We start from the raw sequence: 13,672 nt of genomic DNA, 5'->3' as shown, positions 1-13,672 counted from the left end.
AAAAGTGCTTCAGTGAAACCCCTCCTTTTTTTTTTAACTTTTTTTTTGGGGGGGGTTGTTTTTTGTTTTTTTTGTTTTTTTGCGGGACAATGGGGGCCAAGTGACCTGCCCAGGGCCACACAGCCAGCAAGTGTCAAGAGTCTGAGGCTGGGTCCGAACTCAGGTACTCCTGAATCCAGGGCTGGTGCCCTATCCACTGCGCCACCTAGTCGCCCCACTCCCTCCTTTTTTAAAATTTGTTTTTCAATTTTGGTGGCCTTCTCCCTGGCCCCCTTCTCCTTCTTTGGGTTGAAATGGAGAGAAATCAAAATAAATCCTTATGTCAAACATGCCAGGTCAAGCAAAACAAGGCCCTCCATTGGCTTCCCTGTGAGAGTCACCCATCCCATCTCGTAGCAGCAGATGTGAGGAGTGGGTTTCATCATTGATCCTTTAGAATTATGGCTGATTATTGTATCCAGAAGAGTTCTGATGTTTTCTAAAGTTTTTTTTCTTTACAAAGTTTTGTTACTGTATAAATTATTCTCCCAGTTCTGTTCACTTCACTCTGAATCTGTTCATGGAAGTCTTCCCTACAACCACCAACTCTAGAGGGAGCAGTGGAGAGATCACTGACCCTCGAGGCCAGTTCAAATGTTATCTCATACTTTTACTAGCCGAATGATCCTGTTCAAGTCACTTGACTCCTCGTAGCACCCACCTCCCATCATTGTTGTGAGGATTAAATGAGATATTTATTAATCACTTTATAAATCTTAAAGTGTGATATTGTATTACTCCCTTTTAAATGATCTGATTTTTTTCTCCTTATTGACAGTTCTCTTAAAGCTGCCTTCCCAGCTTTTGTGAACCTCAGTTTCCTCATCTGTAAAATGGGGATTAAAAATTGCATTTACCTCCCAGGGTTGTTGTAAGGATCAAATGAGATAACATTTGTAAACCTTCAAGTTCCATATACATGCTAGCTATTATTATTGTTTTTTCTCATGGTCCAGTGATATTCCCTTATATTCATGTACCCTAATTTGTTCAACCACTTGCCCAAATAATGAGCAAACTCTTAATTTTTAGGGATTTTCTCTATATTATAAGAAGCTAGAAATATTTCTCCATATTGAGGTTCTTTTCCTATTTGATCTCTTTAGGGTGTGGAACTAGGAGATATGTCTCTGGGTCAAATGGGGTATGCACAGTTTGGTGACTTTGGGGATCGATCCAAAGATTTGGTGATTCTTTGTGTGTGTGTGTGTGTGTGTGTGTGTGTGAGAGAGAGAGAGAGAGAGAGAGAGAGACAGAGACAGTTGGCTATTTGATTGTGAGGGAAATCACTTTCCCTCTCTAGGCCTCAGTTTTTTCTCATTTTTCTTAATGAGAGGATTATACTAGGCAGGGGTCCTAAACCTTTGCATCCTGGACTCCTGGGCCATTTGGTTTTTTTTGTTGTTGTTGGTTTGTTTTTTGTTGGTTTTTTTTTTTTTTAGTGAGGCAATTGGGGTTAAGTGACTTGCCCAGGGTCATACAGCTAGTAAGTGTTATGTGTCTGAGGCCGGATTTGAACTCAGGTACTCCTGACTCCAGGACCAGTGCTCTATCCACTGTACCACCTAGCTGCCCCTCCTGGGCCACTTGTTAACTTGGTGATGCCCGTGGGCTCTTTTTTAGAGTCCTGTTTTTAAATGCATAAAACAGCATAGTCTTATGAAAGGAAGATCATATTGAAATACCATTATTTTTATTTATTTTTGTGGAGCAGTAAGGGTTAAGTGACTTGTCCAGGGTCACAGCTAATAAGTGTCAAGTGTCTGAGGCTGTATTTGAACTCAAGTCCTCCTGAAATCCAGGGCTGGTGCTTGAAATACCATTCTTTATTTTTTTTTCCCCCTCCAGGGCAATGAGGGTTAAGTGACTCTCCCAGGGTCACACAGCTAGTGTCAAGTGCCTGAGGATGGATTAACTCAGGTCCTCCTGAATCTAGGGCCTGTGCTTTATCCACTGTGCCACCTAGCTGCCCCCAAAATTATTTTTAAAAAGTTTCAGGATTCCAGCTAAGAAGACTCTCTGGCCTAGAGGATCTCTATGGTATCTCGTAGTTTGAACGTTCTGTGGGTTTAAAAAAAAAAAAGATAAACAAATCACCTTCTGGGGCACGTGCTTTTTACCATCCAATCCCATCTGCATCTGGACTATATTGAGCCCTTCAAATAGATTGACTAGGTGTGAGGCAATTGATTAGATCAGATGGTTTGGGGTAAGAGAAGTCTTTGGTTTGGTTTTGTTCTTACAAGTATTAAACATTAAAAAAAATTCCTAAATTCTCTAGGTTGTCACTTTGGATACACAGATTGTTGATGATGCTGAGTTACAGAAATTTTCAAAGGTAAGCATTATTTGTAACATAAACCTTAAATCATTATGTATTTTATTTTTCTGATTCTCCTTATTTCACTCAGCCATTTAAACACCTTCCCATATGTTTCCTGAATTTCTCATGCTTGTCATTTCTTAGGTCCCAATAAAATTCTGTTATATTCCTATACCACAGTTTATTTTCAGCTATTCTCTAATCAGTGGACCACCTTGTTTCCAGGTTATTGTTCTTAGTTCTTGGTTTTTTCTTATTATAGATTATAAGCTCCTTGTGGGTAAGGATTGTTTTCTTTTTGTACTTGTATCTCCAGTACCCAGCACCATGCTTGGCCCATAGTACGTACTTAATAAGTGCTTGTTGATTGGCTTGTTATAGAAAATGGTGGTTTGATGATTCAGCATGCAAGGTAGATTTAGATGTCTATCTCTATAACACACCAATATATTCATGTGTGTATATTACCAAAATAGTTATAATCACATTTTTTGTAGTAACAAATCAATATCTATGAAGTGTTCCTTTCAGAGTCTTAACTGCTTATTGAGATATTATTAGCAAATTAATAGCAAAATAACAAAACAAAAGATTAAAAAAATAAAAAGCATATTGCAGGTGAATGATGTGGGAGTCTGACTGTGATTTCAGGAAGCAGAGAGGGGACTTTGATGACCTACAGATGTGGTGTCCTTGTGAACTTTTGTTTAGTTCTTTAAATTATTTTATTTGGCATCCAGTAGAAATTAGAAAACTAATGTCAAGTTCCAGATATCTTAACTAATAAATCCATTGTGGACCAGATGTTGACATCCTAAAAGCCAGCCACAATCTGAGTCATGCGGTTGAGCACACTTCTAAAAACTTATTTTGGTTGCCTTTGTAATTAGCAACCAAAAACAAGAGTTAAGCACTGAGTTTCTCCTCTTGGTGATTTCAAATTAACCTGATTGTAAATTCTGTGTCATTCTCTGTAACTAGAGAATCAGAAGCCCCAGGGATGGAAAACCATTGAAAGAAGCCTTCTAGGTTGGAAAATTTTATTTGACCACCAGTGGGAGTAGCAAATGGAGACTTTGTTTTCTGCCAATATTTCAGAAACAACCCATTTTGTTATAACTCAGTGGAAATAATGGGCAGAACTGGGCTTGATCTCATTGTATCAGTGTGGCTAGTGGACTGAACAGTAGTAGATATGAACAAGGAAGACCTACCTGTATTAAGACATTTCATAACCCAACTAGCTTCTCTAAAGGCCTAGTTTACTTATTTATAAAATGGGAACACATGTGACTGTATCAGTCATTTTTTCCTAATTAATTTTTTCAGTTATCAAGCATTTAATTTTTCTCAATCTCACTTCCTCCCCATACCACTTGAAAGAAAGATAAACAGAACCCCAGTGACAACATCATAATCAAGCAAAGGCAATTCCCATTTTGCTCCTTGCTTTGTTATTGTATGTTTCATTCTGAGGATGCCTATTACCTTTATGTCAAGAGGTGGGTAGCATTCTTCATCTAAAATCATGAATGATCATTAGATTGATCAACATCCCTAAGTTTTACCAAAATTATTCCTTTTTTTTAAACAATGTTGGTGTTTTTGTAAAAATTACCTTTCTGGGGCAGCTAGGTGGCGCAGTGGATAGAGCACTGGTCCTGGAGTCAGGAGTACCTGAGTTCAAATCCGGCCTCAGACACTTAACACTTACTAGCTGTGTGACCCTGGGCAAGTCACTTAACCCCAATTGCCTCACTGAAAAAAAAAATTACCTTTCTAATTCTTCTCAGTTTCCTCATCTGCAAAATAGGAATATTACCTCTCTCTGTGGCTACTTCAGAGGGTTCTTTCAAAGGGTGAACTTGATACTACATGTGAAAATGCTTTGAAAATTGTGAAGCACAGTAGATATTAATGCTAAAAAATTATTTTTTTCTATCCATAAAGGTTTTATAGAGACCTCAATTATGTATGTATGAAAGTATTTGTGGTTTAGAAGATTCATCCTATAGAGGTCTCCCCCCCTTTTTTTTCTCCTAGGCATTATGTTTGTAATTCAGGTAGTTTTCTCCTGGTCTTCCTAAAAGGGAAGAAGAGAGATGCCACACAATTCAGTAGGCTATTTTTTTTTAACAAAGATAAAAGCTTTTGCTAAAAGAAAAAAGCGTACAAATTAACTTTGATCTACTAGTTATTAACCTCAGTTGTAAATGAGAGTGTCATTTAGAATAAAATTTAAAGACTTTTAAATATATAAGTAAATTTTGGCACTTTCTTTTCTTTCCATAATTTTGATTGTTCATATCCCTGTGTAAATTAATCTTGGTTTCATGACAAACATGAAGATGAAAACAATTTCTAAGTCATCCTGAATTTTTTTCTTAGAATACGAAGCCATCTGGGACTTAAGAGCAACTTTGTATTTGGCTCTTGGGTTTGGGGGATTCCAATGCCTTTGCTCTAATCAGTAAGGCTTGACTTTAAAAGAATTATTTTTTTTTTGTTATTCTAAATTTGATGTTAATAAATTTGAGGATTCCCATATAGAAAGAACAAAAATAGAATTGTACTTGAAAACATGAATCTCCTTTATGTGTACCTTGATTTTTGAAAAGAATATACTATGGGGGCAGCTAGGTGCCGCAGTGGATAAAGCACCAGCCCTGGATTCAGGAGTTCCTGAGTTCAAATCTGGCCTCAGACACTTGACACTTACTAGCTTTGTGACCTTGGGCAAGTCATTCAACCCCCATTGCCCCGCAAAAAAAAAGAGTATACTATATTCAGTATATTATTTTTTAAATCATCCTGCTTTATGTTTGCTTTACATTATTTTTAAATGAATTTTATTTATGTCTTTTGTTTTTCACATTACCCATGTTTCTTGATGGCCCCTCCCCTGTTCTCCTGCCTTTAATATAAAAAAAAAAGAAAACCGAACAGCACACTGAAAAAAAATCTGATATCATTATAGTATTCTACATTCATAGTGTTGTGTTTCCACCAAGAAAAGAGGAAGACCCTTTTCATATCCCTTCTTTGGGGTGTTAACCTTCTTTATACTTTCACAGCATTTTTTCAATTGTTTTGTTGTCTTTTCCATTCACATTATTTTAGTCACCGTTTATACTGTTTTTCTGGTTCTACTTATTTCACTTTGCTCCAGTTCATATAAGTCTTCCCATGCTTCTCTGTATTCCTCATTCAATATTTCTTGTAGCACAATAAGATTCCATCACATTGATAAATTACAACTGCTTAGATTGTGATTCCCCAGCATCTTCTTATTTCAAGTTCATTGGCATGACAAAAAGCACCGGTCTGATCTAAATATTTTAGTGAATATGAGGGTTTTCTGGATTGAGTTTTAACTGCTCTCTTAAGATTTCTCCAAGAAGTGACTCTACATATAGTTTTCAGCAGTAAATTTTCCAAAGCAAGTGGAAGATAGGAAAAAATGAAATATGATGTATCCACACCATATCCATACTGTGACTGTCTTTTTACAATCTGTAGAAGTTACATATGCTTGATTCATTTTCTTTAAGTTACAGGATAGCAAATCTTAATGACTCCCATACATTAGTTTCACTAGTATTTCTTTATTAACCCATCTAGGCTTCTAGTATTTCAGAACTTGACCTCTTAATGGAATTAAAGGACTTAGGAGTATTAGTATTAAAAACTTTCTCTCTCTCTCTCTCTTTCTCTCTGTCTCTGTTTCTCCCATCTCTGGCTGGCTAATTAATTATAAATTGTGGTTAAAGTGCCTTTTTTTTGTTTATTTAGAATTTCATTTTTCCAAATTACATGTAAAAACAAATTTTGACATCAGTTTTTTATTTTTTGTGTTCCAACTTCTCTTCCTCTCTCCCTCTCCACACCTCCCCCTCCAAGAACTCAAGCAATTCAATATAAGTTATACATTAGTAGTTATGCAAAACATCTCCACATTAGCCAGGTTGTGAAAGAAAACAGACAAAAACAAAACTTCAGATTAAGGAACTATCAAAAAAATATGCTTCAATCTGTTTTCAAAGTCCCTTTAAAAAAAAAATTTAATTTTTGTTGTATTTTAAGTTCTGAACTGTCTCCCTCTCTGCCTCCCCACAATCTCTTTTTACTCAAGATAGAAACCATGTGAGATAAGAAATGGAAATGTGGCTTTTGAGAATTTGTTGTGATGATCCAGACATTTATTATCAAGAAATAGAGAAATGGTGGTTGGAGAGCTAACTTGGTGCTTGTATGGACGGATGCCTCTGAAGTAGGAAAAGAGAGAAGACAAAGGCAATTGAGAAAGAGGAACCCGGGGGATTTATGGAAATGAAGAGTAGCTGCTGGTTGTGCCCTGGTTAGGGGACTCTAGTCTTGGATTGCATGGAGGTAAAAGCATCTATGCTGGGCTGTCTGTGATCTTGAGGGTGCATTTGGCACCAGCCCAAAGGAGCCCTTTTTCCCTTTAGGGCTGTGCAGGTTGATAATAAGTGGTTGCTTGGTGGTTTCACCAGGACTGAAAGAATCAGGTTGAGTTAGATGAAACCACATCTGGGTTCGACTTACTTGGGGCTTTGTACAATGTGCATGTGGACGTAGGAGATGTATGTTGGTTTGATCCCAGCTCTAAAACTCCAGGGATTCTATGTCAAACCCAGGTCATCCTTGGCTTCTCTCTTGTCCTCACTATTCATAGCCTGCCAAGTCTTGTTCCTTCCTTTGTGACCCTTCTCCTATACGTTCCCTGCTGGCCCTGAGGCAGACCCTCATCCCCCTTAGCCTGGACTGTTGTAATAACCTTCTGTTTAGTCTGCTCGCCTCAAGTCTCTCTCTGCTCCAGTCTGGTCTCGTTTGCTGCCAGTGTGATTTTGCTCCAGCCCAGGTCACCCTCCTACTCAGTAAACACCAGTGGCTCCCTATCTACTCCTGAATCAAATGTAAAATATTTTGCTTGGCTTTTAAACCCATCACATCTTGGCCCCTTCTCTCTCCCTCCCCCCTGCCCCCCTTTTCCTTGTACTTTATTCCTTTCCACACTGTAATCCAACCACATTGGCTTTCTTGCTATTTCTTCCACATAAAACTGACTTGGATATAGCGTATTTTAAAGCATTTGGCAAGAATGTTTTTTCCTATTAAGTATCACTGACCAAGATAGGGGGAAAATAGGGCCAGTGAGGGCCACATAAAGTAGCAGTTTATGTTTAGGGAGAAATAGAAACGATTCAGATTCTGTCCATTAAATTTCCCCTCCACCTTTTAAATTAGAAGGAAGGAGCATGAAACATTCAAACAATTCAATAATGCTAATGAGGATAAGTTTCATATTGTGGCCAATGAAGGGATTGAGAAACATTCAGGGGCAGGAAAAGGTGAAGAAGAGAAATATCTTGGTGCAAGGATAAGGAAGCAAGCAAGGAAGACCAAAGGGAGGGAGAGGCAGAGACAATATTTGTAAAGCACTTTGCACCATACCTTGCCCATAGGAAGCATATATATGTTCGTTATCATCATCACAAAAATATCTTAAAATCCTGGGAGGTAGAGGCTATTATTATCCCTTTTTTAAAGATGAGGAAACTGAGGAAGACAGAGGTAAGTGATTTGCTCAGGGTCACACAGAAATGAGTGTCTGAGGCAGGATTTAAATTTGGGTCTTTCTGACTTCAAGACCCAAGCACTTGCCACTGAACCATGAAGCTCTGCTTGAAGACCTAGGGCGTGAGGTGGAACCCACTGCCTCTGGGGCAGCTTGGATAGCCCTAACTCTTTTTTTTGGGGGGGGGGCAGGGCAATAGGAGTTAAGTGACTTGCCCAGGGTCACACAGCTAGTAAGTGTCAAGTGTCTGAGGCCAGATTTGAACCCAGTTCCTCCTGAATCCATGGCTAGCACTTTATCCGCTGTGCCACCCAGCTGCCCCATATCCTTACTCTTAAGAAGATTTTCCTGGCAGCAAGCCAAATCTGTCTCTTGTCAACTTCTACCCATTGTTTTTGGTCTGCTCTCTGGTGCTAGGCAGAACCAATAGAGTGTCTCTTCCAAAGATTGTTCATCAAATACTTGAAGACAGATGAGTTCAGCTCTCACTCAAATCCAGTTCAAATCACATACTAGGTATGTGACCCTGGCCAAGTCACTTAATTGCTACCTGCCTTAGTTTCCTCATCTGTAAAATGGGTCTAATAATATCACCCACCTTCCCAGTTTGTTGTGAGGATCAAATGAGATCATATTTGTAAAAAGCACTTAGCACAATACCGAACACATAGTAGGTGTTTCATATGACTAATGCCCGATTTCCTTTACATTATCTTCATGTGACATGGTCTTGAGGCCCTTCACTCTCCTGGCTGCCATCTCTAGATACTCTCCTGCTTATTGGCATCCTCCGTAAAGTGGGGGGCTCCCAGCCGAAGCCAGTGCTCCAGTCCTGCCGGATACTGTAGCCTTGCCTCTTCCTTGTTTGTTCCTGGAAGCCAGCGTATGTTGGCTTTTTGTGGTGATCTCATCATTCTTCTGACTCAGTCTTCTGATTGACGAAAGTCCTGATGTGTTCAGAGGAACTTTTGTTTAAGCATGCATGTCTTTGCCCATCGCACGTGGGTGACTCCCTTGTGTGAGACTCTCCATTTATGCTTAGAATTTCGTCTTTGATTCCACTCTCTACTTTCCTCCATCAGAGTGTTTTGGGACCCCAGCTGTGTTAAGCATTCTTTGAGGGCCTCATTCATTCATTACTTTATATCATCCAGTCCTTGCAAGTTGGCATTTTCATCTCTTCATATGCAGATATCCTAAATGAAGTAGGGGTGAGACAGACAGACACACAGACATACTCATTCACTATCAATACAAATATGTATAAAATATATATATGTACACATGTTTATATATAACAAATATATAGTATTACACATGATATATGCTGAATGAATATATCATATATAATATACACAATATATCTTCTTTGTGAATATATATGTGAATACATATTACTTTGTAAACCTAAAAATACAGGAAAGCATGTTGAGGGCAGGCACTGTCTTGCATTTGCTTCATCAGTCAGTACCTAGCATAGTGCTTGGATATGGGGTAGGTACTTAGTAAATACTTATTAAGTTGGCTAAATAGGAATAATAATAATAATAATTATTATTATTATTATTATTACTACTACTACTACCAGAGACCCATGACATGGTTGATGTGTTGAGGTGCTAAAATAATATGAAGGGAGATGAGAATGCTTATTAGGCTGGTTGGAGCCATGTCCCATGAAGCCCCAGAAAGTTGATTCCAATTGGAAGCTTGCATTAGCTAAGTCTGTTGATAGCAAGTAGATTTCAGCTGTATCAGATACCGCCCCATGCCCACTATCACTGGACATGAAGCCCTGTGGTTCTACATGGCTCCAATTCAAAGGGGGACAGTAATGCTTCCAACCATCCATAGAACTGCCCAGAAAAAACTCTGCTTCTGCCTTTTCCTTGAAGATGCCCAATGATGGATCATAGATTTAGTACTGGAACACTGTGGTGATATGAGAAATGAGGAATGGGATGATTTCAGAGAAATGGGACCACTTCTATGACTTGGTCTGGAGGGAAGTGAGCAGAACCAGAAGAACATTTCGTTCAATAGCAAAAACACAGGAAAGACAAACAACTTTGAAAGCCTTAAGCACTGATCAATGCAATGACCAGCTACAGTTCCAGGCTGGTGATGAGTGCCTGGCACATAGGAAATGCTTAATAAATGTTTATTGATTGATTGATGAGAGTTGCTACTCTCCCCCTGATGGTGGGTGATGGACTCAGGATGTGGACTGAAACATGGATATTTTCGGATGTGGCCAGTACTCCAGGAATTAATTTTGCCCTACTATACGTATTTGTTACATGGGACGTATTGTTCCCTTTCCTTTTTAACTTCCAGTTGTTGAAAGGTGAGAGGGAGAGAAAAATGAAATTGAAAGGAATTTTTTTGTTTGTTTGGTTTTTTGGGGGTTTTTTTGGGGTTTTTTTGCAGGGCAATGGGGGTTAAGTGACTTGCCCAGGGTCACACAGCTAGTAAGTGTCAAGTGTCTGAGGCCGGATTTGAACTCAGGTACTCCTGAATCCAGGGCCGGTGCTTTATCCACTGCGCCACCTAGCTGCCCCCTGAAAGGAATTTTTTAAAGATGGGGAAACGGAGGCCTGGAGATTTGCCCAGCATTAAACAGAGAGTCAACAATTTGGGGGGGATTTATACCCAGACTCTCTGGTCCTCCAGCCAATGCTCTGGGCTTGGGATGGGTTCGTGGGACTGTCAGAACAAAAGATATCAGTCAAACTTTAATATTTGAAGTAAAGAAAAGAAAGAAAAGTGTACATGGCCCAAATCACAGAGTCATAGGATGGAGAGGGAAAGGTGACCTTGGAGATCAGGAAAATGAGGGCTCCACAGGGGAGAGGATGTGACTGGCCTATGAGACATTGCCTTTTGACTTTCATTATATCCCCAGAAATCAGCATGGTACCTGGCATATAGTAGGTGCTTAATAAATGCTTGTTGACATCACTTGCTCAGGGTCATACAGATCAATATAATTGAATGGTGGATGATCTGACCCCCCCCCCCCAATCATTTAGCCTCCAAAAGAGGGGAACCCTGCCTAGGGAATTTGGTGTTTTAGCCTCTTCTCTGATGCTCTGTGGCCCTCTGTCCCTCAGGAGAAATAAACCGAGAAAGGCCTTGATGGTAGAATGAGAGAATAGTGTTCATATTGGGGGGGGGGCGGAGAGGGAGATTCAGGTCAGGGGAGGGACTGGGTGCAGTATTTGGTCCTGCTCCATACTGGGTATTGGAGGTGTCTCTGAAGCAGAAACTGCCGAGGGTAGCAGAGTTCTCTCTCTTTGTGCCGCAATGCCTGTCTTGTATAAAGATGGACGATGCTGTGCTGGTGTTATTTCTTATGCCGGACCCCCTACCGTCAGCAAGATTTCCACCCGGCCTGTGGGTCCAGGTGATGGATTGGCCTGCGCTACCCTGACACCATCTCCCCCATGGTCTCATGGTCCATCAGTGTACAAAGTGAGCCGGCTGGCAGGCGTTAGCAGCTAAGCTGCCATTCCTGATGCATTTCTCTGAGCCTTCCAGCCTGTTTTCGGTTTGATGTACTGTGGTATTGGAGGGCCCTTAGGCTGGTCGACATCCTCTATATTTATGGGATAGCTGGAGGTTAGATTTCTCTGAATTGGGTGGGGAGGAAAGAAGGCCAAAATTTATATAAGAAAAGTAGAAGACCAGAAAAGGGGATGGAACTTGGAAACCCAAGAGGAGTGGTAGTGGTGAAAACCAAGTCAACAAGCATTTATTAAAGACTTAAGGGGGCAGCTAGGTGGTGCAGTGGATAGAGCACTGGCCCTGAAGTCAGGTGGACCTGAGTTCAAATCTGGCCTTGACAATTACTAGCTGTGTGACCCTGGGCGAGTCATTTAACCCCAATTGCCTCACCAAAAAAAAAAAAAAAGAAAGAAAGAAAGAAAGAAAGACTTAATGTGTACTGCCTCTCCGCTCCATGCTAAGGATACAAAGAAAGGCAAAAATGGGAGAGATAATATGCAAATAGCTCTGTACCAACAAAATATGTACAAGAGGAATGGGGAGACATCTCAGGGAAGGCGTTAGCATTAAAAGGGAATCAACAAGGCTTCTTGTCCTTACGATTTGCAAAATGTCTTCCATGTGTTATATCATCCAGTCCTCACAGCAACTTTCCCGTTTTATAGTTGAGGAAGCTGAGACAACAGAGGTTAAGTGACTTGCTCAAGGTCACACATTAAGTATCTAAGGTTGATTTTGAACTCAGGTTTTCTAGTGTTCTATCCACTGTGCCACCAGAATTCATAAGCCTCTGATTTTTTTGAGAAGAAGAGTGGTGCTATTAGACATGTCCTGAGATAGATTATTTGGCCACTTTTGGAGAGGCAAGAGTAGAGCTTGGAGCCCTGGACTTGGAGTCACCAAGATCTGGGTTAAAATCCTGACCCAAACACAACCCTAGGCAAGCCTTACTTCATGTCTCAAGGTTCCCATCTATAAAATGAGGGGTTTGGACTTTTTTTTTTTTTTTTTTGGTGAGGCAATTGGGGTTAAGTGACTTGCCAAAGGTCACACAGCTATTAAGTGTTAAGTGTCTGAGGCCAGCTTTGAACTCAGGTCCTCCTGAATCCAGGGCTGGTGCTCTATCCACTGTGCCACCTAGCTGCCCCTAAAGACTTTTAATGGTCTCTAAGGTTCCTTCCAGCTCTAGAGGCAGAGGGTCCAGGTCCTGACAAGTGACAAAGGTCAGGTCTGGGGGTTGTCAGTATAGCAGCCAGAGATGAGAGGGACAGAGTCAATTCCTCTTGGTATCTGATTGTGTGGTAGAGGAAGGGGAGAGGTTCAGAGAAGCAACTGCTGATTACTAAATGGGAGGACTAGTTTCTGTTTGGATGGTTTGGGCACAAGTGAGCCCCACGTGGTCAGGACATTCATCTCTGCAGACTCCCAACAACTGTGCAGATGACAGGGCCTTGGGGACAACTTGGGACATAGAGCAGATGAAGAGGGAGGGAGGGAAGGGGAGACGGGGAAGGGAAAGAACCAAATGGTGAGTGAACTTTTGTGCCCTGGAGAGAATGGTGAAGATTATTTGATTAAAGTCCCTGCAGTTTGACCTATGAACATCAACATGCTTTCTTGTGGAAGGGCTGCCAGTCATCAGAGAGGCTTCTTCAGACTCGAGGTGGCCAGTTTGCTGGACTCCCCACTGTGTCAAATCTTCTGTAAGATCATGAAATACAACAAAAATTGTTTATCTTTAATTCTGGCCCTGAAATTTCACCACTGGGGGCGATCTTCCAGTATGGAAGTTCACTGGATGGATGCAGATCAGTGATCCACCTGGAACTTACTGTCTTAACAGGCTGGGATGACAAACAATGTGTGTCAGAAGAGGGACTTGAATCCAAGACTGGCTTGCCAACCACTGGGTGACACTGCCTCTCCCCAAAAATATGGCTTGTCTTTTGAGAACAGATAAGACAAGCAGAGTTTTGTCTGTAGAACATGGGACGTTCGGACCCAAAAGAATTTTTGGATTCATCCTTGGGCTCCCCAAAGCCGGCTACATCTGACGCTCTCGAAGAGCGGCTCTCAGTGTCTCAGTGCACATTTGGATGAGTAGATTCTTTTTTCTAGTTAGGCCTTTCACCTTTGGCCATTTTATATTTGGGCAGATGTTTTATGGAGTGAGTACTAAGTAGTTTTTTTTTTTTTAAGTGAGG

General features: G+C 40.6%; 1 protein-coding gene across 2 annotated transcripts in view; it reads left to right on the top strand.

Annotated features, from left to right (window-relative positions):
* PATJ (PATJ crumbs cell polarity complex component) overlaps positions 1–13,672 on the top strand; it is a 320,690-nt gene that overhangs the window by 58,565 nt on the left and 248,453 nt on the right. For both annotated transcript variants that reach the window (XM_044002310.1, XM_044002309.1), the window contains one exon: positions 2,321–2,377. In XM_044002310.1, coding sequence (XP_043858245.1) covers positions 2,321–2,377 — 57 coding nt within the window. The remainder of the gene's footprint in view (positions 1–2,320; positions 2,378–13,672) is intronic.

Source organism: Dromiciops gliroides, chromosome 4 (genome assembly GCF_019393635.1).
Source record: "Dromiciops gliroides isolate mDroGli1 chromosome 4, mDroGli1.pri, whole genome shotgun sequence".
NCBI lineage: Eukaryota > Metazoa > Chordata > Mammalia > Microbiotheria > Microbiotheriidae > Dromiciops > Dromiciops gliroides.
The sequence above is the reverse complement of the archived record's forward strand: the minus strand, read 5'-3'. Positions and strand labels throughout refer to the sequence as shown.